Source organism: Rhinopithecus bieti, unplaced genomic scaffold, assembly GCF_001698545.2.
Source record: "Rhinopithecus bieti isolate Rb0 unplaced genomic scaffold, ASM169854v2 scaffold_13017, whole genome shotgun sequence".
Classification (NCBI taxonomy): Eukaryota; Metazoa; Chordata; class Mammalia; order Primates; family Cercopithecidae; genus Rhinopithecus; species Rhinopithecus bieti.
Window position 1 is genome coordinate 317,051 of NW_016807377.1, and position 15,125 is coordinate 332,175.

A 15,125-nucleotide genomic window follows, 5' to 3' on the forward strand; every position below is an offset into this window, starting at 1 on the left:
CCCCAAGCTTTTTAAAGCAGATAATAATAAAATAGCATGTTTTATTTTAAAAAAATAGCATATGTAGAATTAATATATATGACAATAAGAATACAACAGAGTTAGGGTTATTCTTTAGAAATACTTGTTAAAACAAATTATTTCTGAAGTAATAAAATATCTTTGCACATAGATTGTGATGAATTAAAGATGCATTTTTCTTCTCTAAAGCATTACTGAGAACTAGCACAAAATGCTTAAATTAAAAATTAGTAGACACATTATAATGGGATGTGAAAAAAATCATTCATCCTCACAAAACAAAGACAGGAGAAAAGTAACAGAGAAAGAAAGGACAGATTGGAAAAATAGAAGATGGACACCAATATTGTAAGTTGAAGTACAGATGTGCCCACAATTATAATAAATATAAATGTACTAAACATTCCAATTAAAGCAAATATTGTCAGACTGAATAAAGAGTATAGATTTTTTAAAATATAAGAAACATACTAAAAATATGCAGATACAAACAGTTTGAAGTTCTAGCAAAAAGAAGCCTATATGGCTACAGTAATATCAAAATAAAAACTCAAGATAAAGGACATTACCAGAGATAAAGAGATCATATCATAATCATAAAAGGTTATTTAATTAAGAAGACATAATACTACTAAAGGGTTATGCACCCAATGACAAAAGTTCTCAATACATGATGCAAAAATTTATAGAACTAAAGGAAGATGTAAACAGAATAAATTGACTGAAAAAATTTAGTAAGAATATAGAAGATTTGAACAAGACTATCAACTACGTTGACTTAATATTTATAAACACTATACTCAACAAAGTTAGTCACATGGAAAAGCAAACAAACAACAAAACAAACAAACACAAAATCATACCTGAACAGAGGCAAACAATTTTTAGAGATGTTCCAGTTACTATGGCTTATAAAAAATCACGCCAAGACTTTTTTTTTTACATAAAGTTAACATAAGATTATTCTAAAATGTACAATTCAGTGGCATTCAGTACATTCACAATATTATGCTACCTAGTCCCTATCTAGTTTGAAAACATTTTCATCATCCCAAAAGGAAATCATGTACCCAGTAAGTAGTGACTCAATATTCCCACCTCCCACCAGCCCCTGGCAACCTGCTTTTTGTCTCTGTGAATGTATCTATTCTGGGTACTGGCATAACTTGGAGATATTGTGGGTTCAGTTCCAGGCCACTGCAATAAAGTGAATATCACAATGTCAGTCACACAATTTTTTTTGTTTCCCAGCACCTAAAAAAGTTATATTTATACTCTACTGTAGTCTATTTAGTGTGCAACAACATTATGTGTAAGAAAACAGTGTATATATTTTAAATAAAGATACTTTATTGCCAAAGATTCTAACCATCACCTGAGCTTTCAATGAATCATAATCATTTTGCTGGTGAAGAATCTTGCCTTGATGTTGATGGTTGTGGACTGATTAGGGTGGTGGCTACTGAAGGTTGACGTGTCTGTGGCAATTTCCTAAAATGAGACAACAATGAAGTTTGCCAATGGACTCATGGAGCCAATAGACTCTTCTTTTCATGAAAAAGTTATTCATAGCATGTGATGCTATTTGGTAGCATTGTACACAGAGTAGAACTTCTTTCAAAATTGGAGTCAATCCTCTTAAACTCTGTCACTGCTTTATCAACTAAGTTGATGCAATATTTTAAGTTGATGCAGCATTTTAAGTCACTGCTTTATCAACTAAGCTAATGTAACATTTTAACAATGTTCACAACATCTTTACCTAGAGTAGATTCTGTTTCAAGAAACCACTTTTTTCTACTCATCCATAAGAAGCAACTCCTCATGCATTCAAGTTCTATCATGAGATTGTGGCAATTCAATCACATCTTCAGGTACCGCTTCTATTTCTAGTTCTCTTGCTATTTCTACCATATATTCAGTTACTTCCTTCACTGAAGTCTTGAACACTTCAAAGTCATCAATGAGGGTTGGAATTTACTTCTTCCAGGCTCCTATTAATAGAAATATTTTGATCTCCTCCCATGAATCACAGATGTTCTTAATGGCATCTAGAATGGTAAATCTTTTTAATGAACTTTTTCAAGTTATTTGCCCCCAGATCCATCAGAGGAATCACTATCTATGGTAGATATACTCTTATAAAATGTATTTCTTGAGTAATAAGACTTGAAAGTCCAGATGAAACTTGTTGATTCATGGACTGCAGAATAGATATTGTGTTAACAGACATGAAAATATTAATCTCCTTCTACATTGCCATCAGCACTCTGGGGTGACTGGGTGCATTGTCAATGAGCAGTAACATTTTGAAAGGAAGCTTTTCTTCTTAGCAGTAGGTCTCAATAGCAGGCTTAAAATGATTAATAAACCATGCTGGAAACAGATGTGCTGTCATCCAGGCTTTGTTGTTTTATTTATAGAGCACAGACAGAGTAGATATAGCATAATCCTTATGGTCCCCAGGATTTTTGGTATGGTAAATAAGCACTGACTTCAACTTAGAGTCACCAGTTGCATTAGCCCCTGACAAGGGAGTCAGCCTATCCTTTGAAGATTTGAAGCCAGGCACTGACTACTTCTCTCTAGCTATGAAAGTCTTAAATGGCACCCTCTTCCAGCATGAGACTGTTTTGTCTACATGGACAATCTGTTGTTTAGTGAAGCCACCTTCATCAATTATCTCAGCTAGATCTTCTGGGTCACTTGGTGTGTCTTTTCCATCAGTACTTGCTACTTCATCTTATACTTTTATGTTATGGAAATGGCTTATTTCCTGAAACCTCATGAACCAACCTCTGCTACCTTTCAACTTTTCTTCTGCAGCTTCCTCAGCCTTCATGGAATTGAGGAGAGTTAGGACTTTGCTTTGGATTAGGCCTTGGCTTAAGGGAATGTTGTGGCTAATTTGATCTTCTGTCCAGACCACTCAGACTTTCTCCATATCAGCAATAAGATTCTTTCACTTTCTTACCATTCGTGTGTTTACTGGAATAGCACTTCTAATTTTCTTCAAGAACTTTTCATTTGCATTCTCAACTTGGCTAAATGTTTGGCACCAAAGGCCTAGCTTTCAGCCTACCTTGTCTTTCAGCATGCCTTCCTCACTAAGCTTAATCATTTCTATCTTTTCCAGAGACCTGCAACTCTTCCTTTCACTTGAACACTTAGAGGCCATTGTAGGGCTTTAAATTGGCCTGATTTCAAATTGTTGTATTTCAGGGAATAGGGAATCACAAGGTGAAGGAGAGAGGTGAGGGAGGGAATGGCTGGTCAGTGGAGCAGACAGAACACACACATTTATTGGTTAAGTTCACCATCTTACATGGGTGTGGTTTGTGGCACCTGGAAACAATTACAACAGTAATATCAAAGATCACTGATGGAAAAATTTTAAAATATTGTTAGATTTACCAAATATTACACAGAGGCACAAAATGAGCACATGCTGTTGGAAAAATTAAGCTGATAGACTTGTTCAATGCAGGGTCTCCACAAAGGTTTAATTTGTAAAGAAACAAAAATAATTGTCTGCAAAGCATTACAAAATGAAGCACAGTAAAGCAAGGTATTCCTATATACCACAGGAGTGAAATCACAATGTATGAACTTTTGTCTCTGACTTACTTTACTTAGCATGTTTTTGTGGTTCATCTACATTGTGGTGTGTACACTACTTCAGTCCTTTTCGTGACTGAATAATATTCCATTGTGTGGTTAAACCACATTTTGTTTATCCCTTCATCTGCTGATGGGTGTTTTGTTTGCTTCTATCTTTTAGCTATCTTGAATCATATTGCTAGGAACATTCATATACAAGCATTTTTATTACCTTTTTCACTATTTGGATAATTGATATTATATAATATAGATACTATAATAATTTATATTACTGTGTAATTGATTTGCTGGGTTATATGATAATTCTATGTGTAACTTTGAGGAGATGCCAACTTTTTTCAAAGAAGCTACACCATTTCACATGCTTACTAGCAATATACAAGGGTCCCAATTCTTCATATATTTACCAAATCTTGTTATTTTCTTTCTTTCCTTTCCTTTTTCTAAAAAATTTATAGCTGTCTAGTTGGATGTAAAGTGGTATCTCATTGTTGTCTTGATTTGCATTTCTCTAATGGCTAATAGTTTTGAGCATCCTTTCAAGTGTTTCTTGGCCATTTGAATATCTTCTTTGGAAAAATGTCTATTCATACTCTTAGCTCATTTTTTAAGTGAGTTGTTACTCTTTATTCTTGAGTTATGAGAGCTTTGTATTCTGGATACTAGATCCTTATCAGAGATATGATTTATGAATATTTTTCCATTTTGGGGATTATTTTTTACTTTATTAATAGTGTCATTTTATGTACATTGTTTTTTAATTTTGATGAAGCTCATTTGATCTATTTTCTTTTCTTTTTGGCTTGTGTTTTTGGTGTCATATCTAAGAAACTCTTGCCAAATCCCGGGTCATAATGACTTATCTCTATAATTTCTTCTAAGAGTTATAGTTTATGCTCTTACATGCGGGTAGTTGTTCCATTTTGAGTTAATTTTTGTATATAGTAGATGATGGGTATCCAAATCCATTTTTTGCCATGTGGATAATCAGTTGTTGTCTCAGTACCGATTTTTTGAAAATACTATTCTTTCCTCATTGAATTATCTTGTCACCCCATTGAAAAATCAAGTAACCATGAATATGAGGGTTTATTTTTAGACTCTCAATTCCATTCCATTAAGCTACATGTTTATCCTTTTGTGAGTACCACACACACTGTTTTGATAACTGTAGTTATGTAATAAGTTTTGAAATTGGAAAGTATGAATCCTCTGACTTCACTTTTCTCTTTTTCTCTCTCAGGATTGTTTAGGCTACTCTGAGGGCCCTGAAGTTCTATATGAATTTTAGAATCAGTTGTTTAAAATATTTCTGCATAAAGGCCATTTGGATTTTCTTAGGAAATGCATTGAATCTGTGGATCACTTTGGAGAGTATTGTGACCATAAAAAGGTTTCCAAATCATGACCATGTAATGTCTTCATTTATTTAGATCCCCTTTAATTTCATTAAACAATATTTTCTGGTTTGCGTTGTGCAAGACTAGCATGTCCTTGGTTAAATTTATTTAAGCAGATCTTATTCCTTCAGATGCTATCATAAATGGAATTGTTTCTTATTTTCATTTTTAGATTGTCATTACCAGGGTGTAGAAATAAAACTGATTTTTGTGTTTTGATCTTATTTCCCAAAATTTTGCTGAACCAGTTTATTGGTTCTAACACTTTATTGTGAATTCTTTAGGACTCTCGAAAAGATCAGATTATGCCATCTAAATATAGGGATAGTTTAACTTCTTCCTTTCCAATTTGGTTGCCTTTTATTTTTCTTTTCTTGCCTAATAGCTCCAGTTAGAAATTCCAATACAAGGTTGAACAGAAGTGATGAAAGCAGGAAGGTATCCTTTTCTCATTATTCATCTTAAGGGAAAGACTTTTGGTCTTGTATCATGGAGTGTGGTGTTAGCTGTGAGTTTTTCGAAAATGTCTTTTATCATGTTGAGAAAGTTGTCTTCTATTCCTAGTTCATTGGGTATTTTTATCATGAAAGTGTGTTGCATTGTTTTCCAGTGTTTTTTCTCAGTCAGTTGAGATAATCATGCAGTTTTGTTATCATTCTATTAATATGATGTGTTACATTTTATAATTTTCTAAAATAACCCTTGAATTCCTAGGATAAATACTTGGCCATGATATATAATCCTTTTAATATACTGCTGGATTTAGTCTGTTACTGTTTTATTGAGGATTTTGTATCTACGTTCATAAAAGATATTGGTTTGTAATCTTCTTTTCTTGTAATGTCTTTATCTTTGGTACTTGGGCAATGCTGGCTTCTTAGAATAAATCAGAATATGTTCCCTTTTCTTCAACTTTTTTGGAAGAATTGATAAAACTTGTGTTAATTCTTCTTTAAATGCTGGGTTGAATTTACCAGTGAATCCACTTTATTCTGGCCTTGTCCTTGTTGGGAGATTTCTTTATTAGTGATTCAAAGTCTTTACTTGTTATAAATCCATTCTGATATTCTATTTCCTCTTGAGTCGGTATTGGTAGTTCGCATGTTTCTAGAAATTTTCTAAGTCATCCAGTTTGTTGGCATTTGATGGTTTTATAATATTCTCTTATAATACTTTTTAATTTTCTTGAGGTTTGTAGTAATGTCTCACTTTTATTTCTAACTTTAATAATTTGAGTTTTCTTTTTAAATCAATCTAGCTAAAGATTTGTTAACTTTGTCATCTTTCTAAAGAACCAACTTTTGGTTTTGCTGATTTCCTCTATTGTTTTTCTGTCTTCTATTTCATTGATCTCTGCTTTAACCTTTACTATGTTCATCCTTTTGGTAGCTTGGGTTTATTATGCTCTTCTTTTTCTACTTCCTTAAGGTGTAAAGTTAGGTTTTAGATTTGACATCTTTCTTCTTTATTAGTGGGGACATTTACTGCTATAAATTTCTGTCTGAGCACTGCTTCCACTGCATACCATAAGGTTCAGTATGTTGTTTTCATATTTTTTGGTCACAAAGTATTTTCTAATTTATGTTGGGATTTCTTCTTTGTCTCATTCATTATTAATGAGCATATTGTTAAATTTTCTCATATTTGTGAATTTCCCATTTTTCTTTTTCCTTTGACTTCTAGTTTTATTCTTTTGTTGTCAGAGAAGGTACTTGGTATGATTTCAATCCTTTAAAATTTTTGAGACTTGTTTTGTTGCCTAACATAAGATCTCTCCTAGAGAATGTTCCATGCGCACTTGAGAAGAATGTGTATTCTTGTTAGGTGGAATGTTCTGTATACATCTGTTAGGTCTTACTGGTTTATAGTGTTGTTCAAGTCCTTCATGTCCTTACTGGTCTTCTGTCCGTTTGCTCCATTATCGAAAGTGGGGATTTTAAAATCCACTACTATTATTATAGGGCCCTCTAACTCTCTTTAAATTAGGTCAATATTTGCCTCCTATATTTTAAGGCTCTGCAGCTAGGTGTTTCAATGTTTATAATTATTATGTCTTCTTGGTGGATTATCCTTTTTAATCACTATATAATGCCCTTCTTTGCCTCCTATGATGATTTTGTCCTAAAACTATTTTTTTGATACTAGTGCAGCCACTCAGCTCTCTTTTGATTAATATTTGCATGAAATATCTTTTGATCATTATTCCTTTATTATTCTTTCTCTTCTCTTCTTTTAGTATTACCATTATATGTCAACACATCATACATGTTGATCAAGTAAAAAAACTATTGACATCTCAATCAATAACTGAATGCTATTCGATACAAATTTGCATCTATTTCTTATTGTAAATATAATGAAATTAAAACTCTTTGGGAATAGAAGGATATTTTCTTAACTAAAATATTGCCTGGAATAAATATTTATAGAATAAAACCAAAAAGTTTTCTGAGCATTGTTCATATGTTTTAAAGAAAAAAGGAAAAAAAGACATAAATATTTTAATATAATTAACTTCTGTGGGTAGAAAAAACAGTTATCAATTCATTAAAATAATCCCTGTCTAAAATTTACTTAAAGTAGATACTGTATATTAATCAGAAGAACTTTCTGAAGAAAAAAGCAACTTCTTAGCCCATTCAAAAGACTGTGAGCTTGGTAGAATGTAATATCTTCAGTGCAGAGTATTTTGTTACCTTAATCCCCATGTATCTAGAACAGTGACAAACACATCATTTATGCTATGAGAATGAGTGCATAAATGATTGAATGAATAAATGAATAAATGCAGATAATGTAAGGATGGATTTATACTAAGATATATTCTAGCCTTTATGTGATACCAGTTTAGAAATTGTGCATTTTCAAATAATCAAAAATTAGCACTTATACAATTCAAACTGGCATAGGGACAAAGATCTGCAAGGTAACATTATATTATCAATCTTCAATAGTTATGCACCATAGATAAATAGGTTTTGATGAAGGTTTTGCCTTGTAATGTTTTGGCACTTTCAAATAACCAAAAAATGGCAGTTATACAATGCAAGCTGGCATAGGGACAAAGATCTGCAAGGTAGCATTATAGCATCAATCTTCTATAGTTATGTGTCATAGATAAGGTAAGTATGGTTTGATGAAGGTTTTACCTTGTAATATTAAGTATTTCTACTGGTTACCTATTGTGTGGAATGGCTGTGGATGATGAGTAGAATTTTGGCAAAAATGACAAGACATTGTCTATCAATATTCTGTGCATGATAGTGAATGCTGATCCTTTATAACCATTTCAAATTTATAATCCAGATGAGAAAATTGAGGTAAATATGTTGGTTTAGGTTAAAATCAAAATTGATATCTAACTCTCAGTTGTTTTGTTATGCCTTTTGCATCCTAAGGAGCCTTTCTCAGGGTTTTTTTTTTTTTTTTTTGTTTTTTTAATGATCATTTGCACAGAATATCAAGATAAATAGCTGGATATTATATAGACTGTCATTATAATTTTAGGGAAAAAAGAGAGTATATACATACATATATGTATAGAAAGTACAAACTACACAAATATAAGAAAATGAGGACAGGAGAACAATAGCTGAAAAATCGTGATATGGATATACAGAAGGCAGGAGACATGAAGTAATTATCTCATTATAATCAGTTTTCAGTATTTCATAACCGTAGTACTGGGGATATTTCCTGGCATATTTAAAATGAAAGTAAAGTACTTGGGGAGAACTTTCAGATAAGAACATTAGCATTTTTTAAATTTTAGAAAACAAGGTTGAAAGTTATTTTGGTTCAAAAGAAATATATAGACAGTATCTCAAACGTTATGTGGAGGAAACAGTAAATTTATTTTAAACTCACAGAAACTATTGGTGGAGGTCATATTGAGTTAGAATTTGGTGACTATAATAAAGAAATGTTCAAAAATTAGCGGTCCTTAATATACAATAGACTGCTCTGTAACACAGTGTCCTCAGGGAAGACTGAGGAAAAGCAAGGTGCTGCGGGTGGCCTCCTGCACTAGAGTGAGCTCTGCGTCAGTGACCCCAAAGACTCTCTTGAATCTCAGATTCTGTCACCTTCCTCTACAGGTTTTATTAGGTAGTTGATACTGTTCTTCTATTTCTCATTTTCCCTGTGGATATTTTTAAAAACATTTTTAAATGCTAACCCTTTACTTTAAGATGTAGTATGACTTAAATAAGGTTTTCAATCTATCAGAAAAGTTTAGAGATGTTCTTATCCAAAGATGGTATATCAGACAAATGACTTCCCAAATTTCTTTCCATTACTTATCAAAACAGCTTTTGAAATCACCCAGCATGGCTGACTAGATCCTGATTATACCATGGCTTTGGTTGTCCTAGTTGGATTCCCATGATAAGTTATGCAAGATTTGTTATATGTATCAAATTGTCACAAGCTACAAAAACATCAAAAGAAATTGGTCTCAGCTCCTCTCAGAAGTTGCCAAGGAAAAGTTCTTGGGTACGGTATTAATTAGTTCTCTATTGTACAGCATATAATTTTCCCAAAACTCAGTGGCTGAAAACAGCAACAATTTGTGGTTTCTCATGATTCTGTGTGTAGACTGGCCAGTTCTGCTGGCCTCACCTGACGTGCCCATGTGGTACATTCAGTGGGTAGGTCTGCAGGTGCTGGGATCAGCTGGGATGATGGGAAGCTGGGCTGTGTCTGGTAGATATCTCGGGATATTGACTAGGATTTGAAAAAAAACCTGAGTTCTTGTTTTGTAAATTAAAAAGAAAATATAAAGAGAGACCTTGATAGCATGTAGTAATTAGCAGAAAATCAGATAATGTAGTGATACAGATTGCAGATTAGAGAAATTATTCAAAGAAGGTTAACAGAAGTGCCAAAGTTTTAAGGAATCTGATACAAATATTGTTTTTTCCACTCCCTCATCTGAACTTCTCTCTCTTAAACCTAGGTTCCTCCATAGGTTTCCCATGGGGAATGGCCTGTAAGGTAGCAGTCGTGGGCCTGGAAGTGTTTACTAGATTGATCACTGTGTCTACTCTCTGCTGCTAGCATACTGGTGTGTTAATAATTTTAGCCAATATCCCTGTCCCAGGGTCCCTTAAACCAAGAAGGTCAGATGAGGCAGTGGCATTTATTTTCAATTTTTAATTTCTAGGTTTATTTAAATTACAGAAGGAATACTTCTTTATTTTGACAATGTAAAATATACAGACCTGTAGAAAGAGAAATAATCTCCTTCACTTGTCTCCCCTCAAATTCTACTCCCCTAGAAATAGTTCGTATCTTCGTGTAGTCTTTTCTTTGTACTCATTAGCAGATATGATATGGATGGGTTGGTTTGCTGCATAAAAGTGACCTTAAGCTGTACATGTTCTTAAGCAATGTATTTTTATTATTTTAAAATGCATTGTCTGGCTATTACTAAAAAGAAAAATAATAGATGTTAGCAAGGATGCAGAGAAAAGAGAACTCTTTTTTTTTTTTTTCTGAGATGGAGTCTCACTCCATCACCCAGGCTAGAGTGCAGTGGCATGGTCTCGGCTCACTGCAACCTCTGCCTCCCAGGTTGAAGCTATTCTCTTTCCTCAGTCTCCCAAGTACTGGGACTACAGGTGCCTGCTACCATGCCCAGCTAATTTTTGTATTTTTTTTGGTAGAGATGGGGTTTCTCCATATTGGCCAGGCTAATCTCAAACTCCTGACCCCGTGGTCCACCCTCCTTGGCCTCCCGAAGGGCTAGGATTATAGGCGTGAGCCACCGTGCCCGGCTGAAAAGTGAACTCTTACACACTGTTAGTGGTCAGGTAAACTAGTACAGCAACTATGGAGAACTGTATGGAGATTTCTCAAAAAACTTAAAATAGAACCACCATTCAATCCAGCAATCCCACTACTGGGTATCTACCAGAAGAAAAACAAACAATATATCCAAAAGATACCGGCTCTCACATGTCTATTAAAGCACTATTCACAATAGAAAAAATGTGGAATCAACCTAAGTGTCCATCAGTGGATATATGGATAAAGAAAATGTGGTGCGTATATACAATGAAATACTACTTGGTCATTAAAAAAAAAGAATGAAATCATGTCATTCTCATCAACATGGTGAAACTGGAGGTTATTGTCTTAAGTGAAATAATCCAGGCACAAAAAGACTAATATTGCATACCCTAACTTATATGTGAGAGCTACTAAAGCTGATCCCTTGCAGGTAAGGGAATGAAAGATAGATAACAGAGACTGGGAAGGGTGATTGGGACAAGGGGGAGAATGAGAGAAGTGGGCTAAAGGGTAGTATAAGCATATGGTAAGATAGAAGGAATAAATTCAATGTTTGATAGAACAGTAGGGTGACTATAGTTAACACAAGTGTACTGTACTCGGTCGATGCACACCCTAAGTGTTGGTTAAATATGTACTCTACGTTGATATTATTATAGTTAATTAATTAACATTGTTCACAGTTAAGCCATACAGTGACTTGATTACTACATGTTATATACATGTAACAAAATTTCATGTATACCTTATATATTTGTACAAATAAAAATAAAAATAAAATGCACTGTGGAAATATCTTTATGGTAATATACTTAGATTTAACTTGCCCTTTTAAATAATTGTATGCAATGTGAATGTGAGATAATTTATTCAACCATTCCTTTGTTGAAGGACATTTAAATTACTAACAGGGTTTTGTGGTCACAAAATATTTGCTAAAATAAACAAAGTCTTGCACTTTCTGTGAAAATAAGCAACCTTGTACATATGTATTTAAATACAGGTGCTTTCATTTCTTTATGATGACTTTACCAGACATAAGATTGCTGGGTTACAGGGTCGGTGCATTTTTCATCATAATAGGTATTGCCAGATTACTTTTTAAAAAGGTGACAGAATGATACATTTCGTTAGGTGGAGACTATTTCCTATGTCCTTACCATATAAATATTTTTAAAATTTATTTTATTTTTATCAAAACATAATGGTACATCGTTTAAAAAAAGTAGTACTGAGAGAGTAGTGTCCTTTTTTCTACCCAACTCGGCTCCTAACCTGCAATCACTTTCACCTCTTTTAGATGTTGCTTCTGGTCCCTAAATCTACACAAGCAAACATAAGGTTCTCTTCCTTTTTAAATTTGAGGCATTATCTCTTGACATCCTTCATACCTTATGCTCCAAACTCTAACCTCCATCTCATCCTGGCTGTATAGTAATGCAGTTATTTCAAATGTTGATTAAATATGTACTCTACATTGGTATTCTTATGACTAATTAATTAATATTGTTCATGGTTGAGCCTTAGATGTCCAACTGTTCTAGAATTGATAGTTCTCTTGCTTTTCTGTTTGCTTTGTTTACTATGTACCCATCTCTAATGTTTTGCCAAACTCTACCCAAAGAATTAAACCTCGATATGATCAGAGACAAGTAAACTTAACTTCTATTTTATAGTTATCCTTTATTTTAAAAATTTTTAGAGACTTCTCTTCTGTAGCCCTCTGTCCTCTTGCTCCATATTTGACTCATTGATTTCTAGACTTCTTCTCAACTGCCTTTTAGACTGTCTTTCACTATCTTCCTGAGAATTCCCTGTTCCTTTTCCGTATTGGGAGAGTGGGAGGTCACCTGTTTCCTGAAATCCAAGTCTTGCCAGTTTTTTATTTACTTGGTTATTTTGGTAGAGTACCTCCAGTAGGAGCTTTCTGTAAAAGAATGCTTTTGCAAGGTAACTTTTTCAGTTCTTCAAAGTATCCTAATTGGTTCCTTAGTTGGGTATACAGTTCTAAGAAGTACTCTATAGTTGGAATTTGGAAGGAATTGCTTCTTTGTCTTCTTAGGCCAAGTGTTACCTTTGAGAAGTCTGGTATTAATTTGATTTACTATTTTTGCCCTGGAAAGTTTTACATTGTTTTCTTTATTGCACTATTAAAACATGTTTTTTAAATATGCCTTGACTTGTGCTGGACATTTAATGGGCCCTTTAAATCTGAAAAGCAATTAAGTTCTTATATTATTATTACTTTGACATTGTCTTCCTGGATTGAAGCTTTAGTATTTAAATAGTGTGAGATATTGACTTTCTTAGCATCCCCCTGTTCAGAGACTTAGGTTTTGGTTTTCTTTGCCTTGCGAAATCCAGTTACCACTCATCCATCTATTTTGCATCTTCTCTCAAAATATATTGCTACTTCTTGCCTAATAATGTCTTTTCTGCTTGTTCAACTTATTCTTTGAGGAAAGAAATCCCTTCACTTTAGTGTCATTTTAGTGGGAATTTGAGGGGGACATGAAGATAAATACATATATTTAGCCTTCTATGAATGTCCTAAAAATATTTACTAAATAATTACCAGTTGCTGTTGAGGGAATTAGTGTTTTTTTAAGCTGATGACATAATACAAAGTACATTTTGCCTGTGTGTTTCTCTGTGTGTTATAGAAATGATTAGTTTTAAGTCAATACCTGACTTTTCTTTTCTCTATAAACTCCGCCACACTTCTCTTTACTTTTTCAGTTAAAATATTTTCTTTAAACCTGGCTTCATATCTTCCTCTCTGTTTTCTCACAAGAAAACCATCTTCAAGACAAACATTTTTTTATTCTATACGTTGATCTTGGTACAATCTTTCACATAATGGTGAATGGTCAGTTTGTGTCATTATGTAGCATGCTTATGAAATTACCATTTTTTTTAAACATAGTGCCAAGGTCAGTAGAGCATCCAAAGTGGAACTGGAGGACTAAACCACAAAGCCGTGATTTTGATGAATTGAATCACATCCTTCAAGAGAGCAAGAAGCTGGGGAAAGCCCTTGAGAATCTCTCCCGAAGTAAGTTCATTTACTTGATTATAATTGAAACTCCTAACCAATATTAAAGCAGAAGCATTCATTACTCGTGCCAGTAACCCATTTATAACATCCTCATTCTAATTCTGCAAGAGACTAAGTAGTTCTAAGGGCATGAGATTGGAAAGGAACTTGATTTTGCGTATTATACAGATTCTTGGGTAGACTGATAACATGGAGTAGGAAGAGCTGTAGAACTCCTCATAGCTGTTTGGCTCCAACATTTCTACATGGTTTCTGTTATCCAGTTTAAATGTGCACCTAATGGTAGCTTCTTCATTCTTTTCTTTGGAAACATACTGTTTTGCATCTTTCTAATTAATAAACATACCCATTGCCTCTGTGAGTTTTTGATGTCTCTAAACTTCTTAAAGATGGTAACTGGACCAAATTCTTCTTAGAATCTTTTCAGAGCCTAGACAATGCCTAGGGACTTTTTTTTTAAATGAAAGCAACATCTCTGTAATCTGAGGACTTAGGTTATGGTTTTGCTCTGCCATCTATGACATAAATCATAATAAATCAGATAAATCATTTAACCTCCATGTGCCTTGGTTTGCTCATCTCCAAAACAGAAAGACATGATTATGCCTCCTTCTTCTGCTAGGTGTGAAGGCTTAAAAATGATACATTTCAAGTAAAACTTTTTAAATAACTGTTATTGTCATAAGAGTAGGCAATTAAATGATTATTTAGATTTAATAAATTCACTTATATACGCAGACATACATATACATTTTATGGTTTTAGTAGTGAGTTAAAAGTATTCCTACATTTCTTTGGTTCCGTTAAGTTTTCTCAATTTTAAAATTAGGCACCTTTAGAAGCCCATTGATGCCATGGCCTCACCAAAATTTTATTTTATTCCCATAGAATACTAAAGATTTTCAGTGGAAAGTAGTTAGAACACTAGCAATTTCTAGTGGATTATATTTTAGGATCTCTATTTTTATTTTAGATAGCAGAGTTTTACTAATTTCATGATTTTTATCAAAGGTAAATATTTTCTTGCTATATTTTGAATGAATATATATATATACACACACACTTATATATGTAGTTATACATATTTACATTTGGTATTGTATATGTATGTGTGTGTATGTGTGTGTACAGCTTTAGTTTTTTCACACCTCTTCATTGATAGCTCATTAGATCCTTCTAGATTTTTGTGCAGTGAACTCTTTTCAGAAGTTAAGCTGCCTTATCACAGGATC

At 33.4% G+C, this 15,125-nt stretch overlaps 1 protein-coding gene across 1 annotated transcript in view; it reads left to right on the forward strand.

Annotated features, from left to right (window-relative positions):
* The window catches only part of CUNH8orf34 (chromosome unknown C8orf34 homolog), a 478,644-nt gene that overhangs the window by 105,846 nt on the left and 357,673 nt on the right, over positions 1-15,125 (forward strand). Inside the window, exon 4 of the mRNA XM_017881532.1 lies at positions 13,762-13,890. Within this exon, the coding sequence (XP_017737021.1) occupies positions 13,762-13,890 (129 nt within the window). The remainder of the gene's footprint in view (positions 1-13,761; positions 13,891-15,125) is intronic.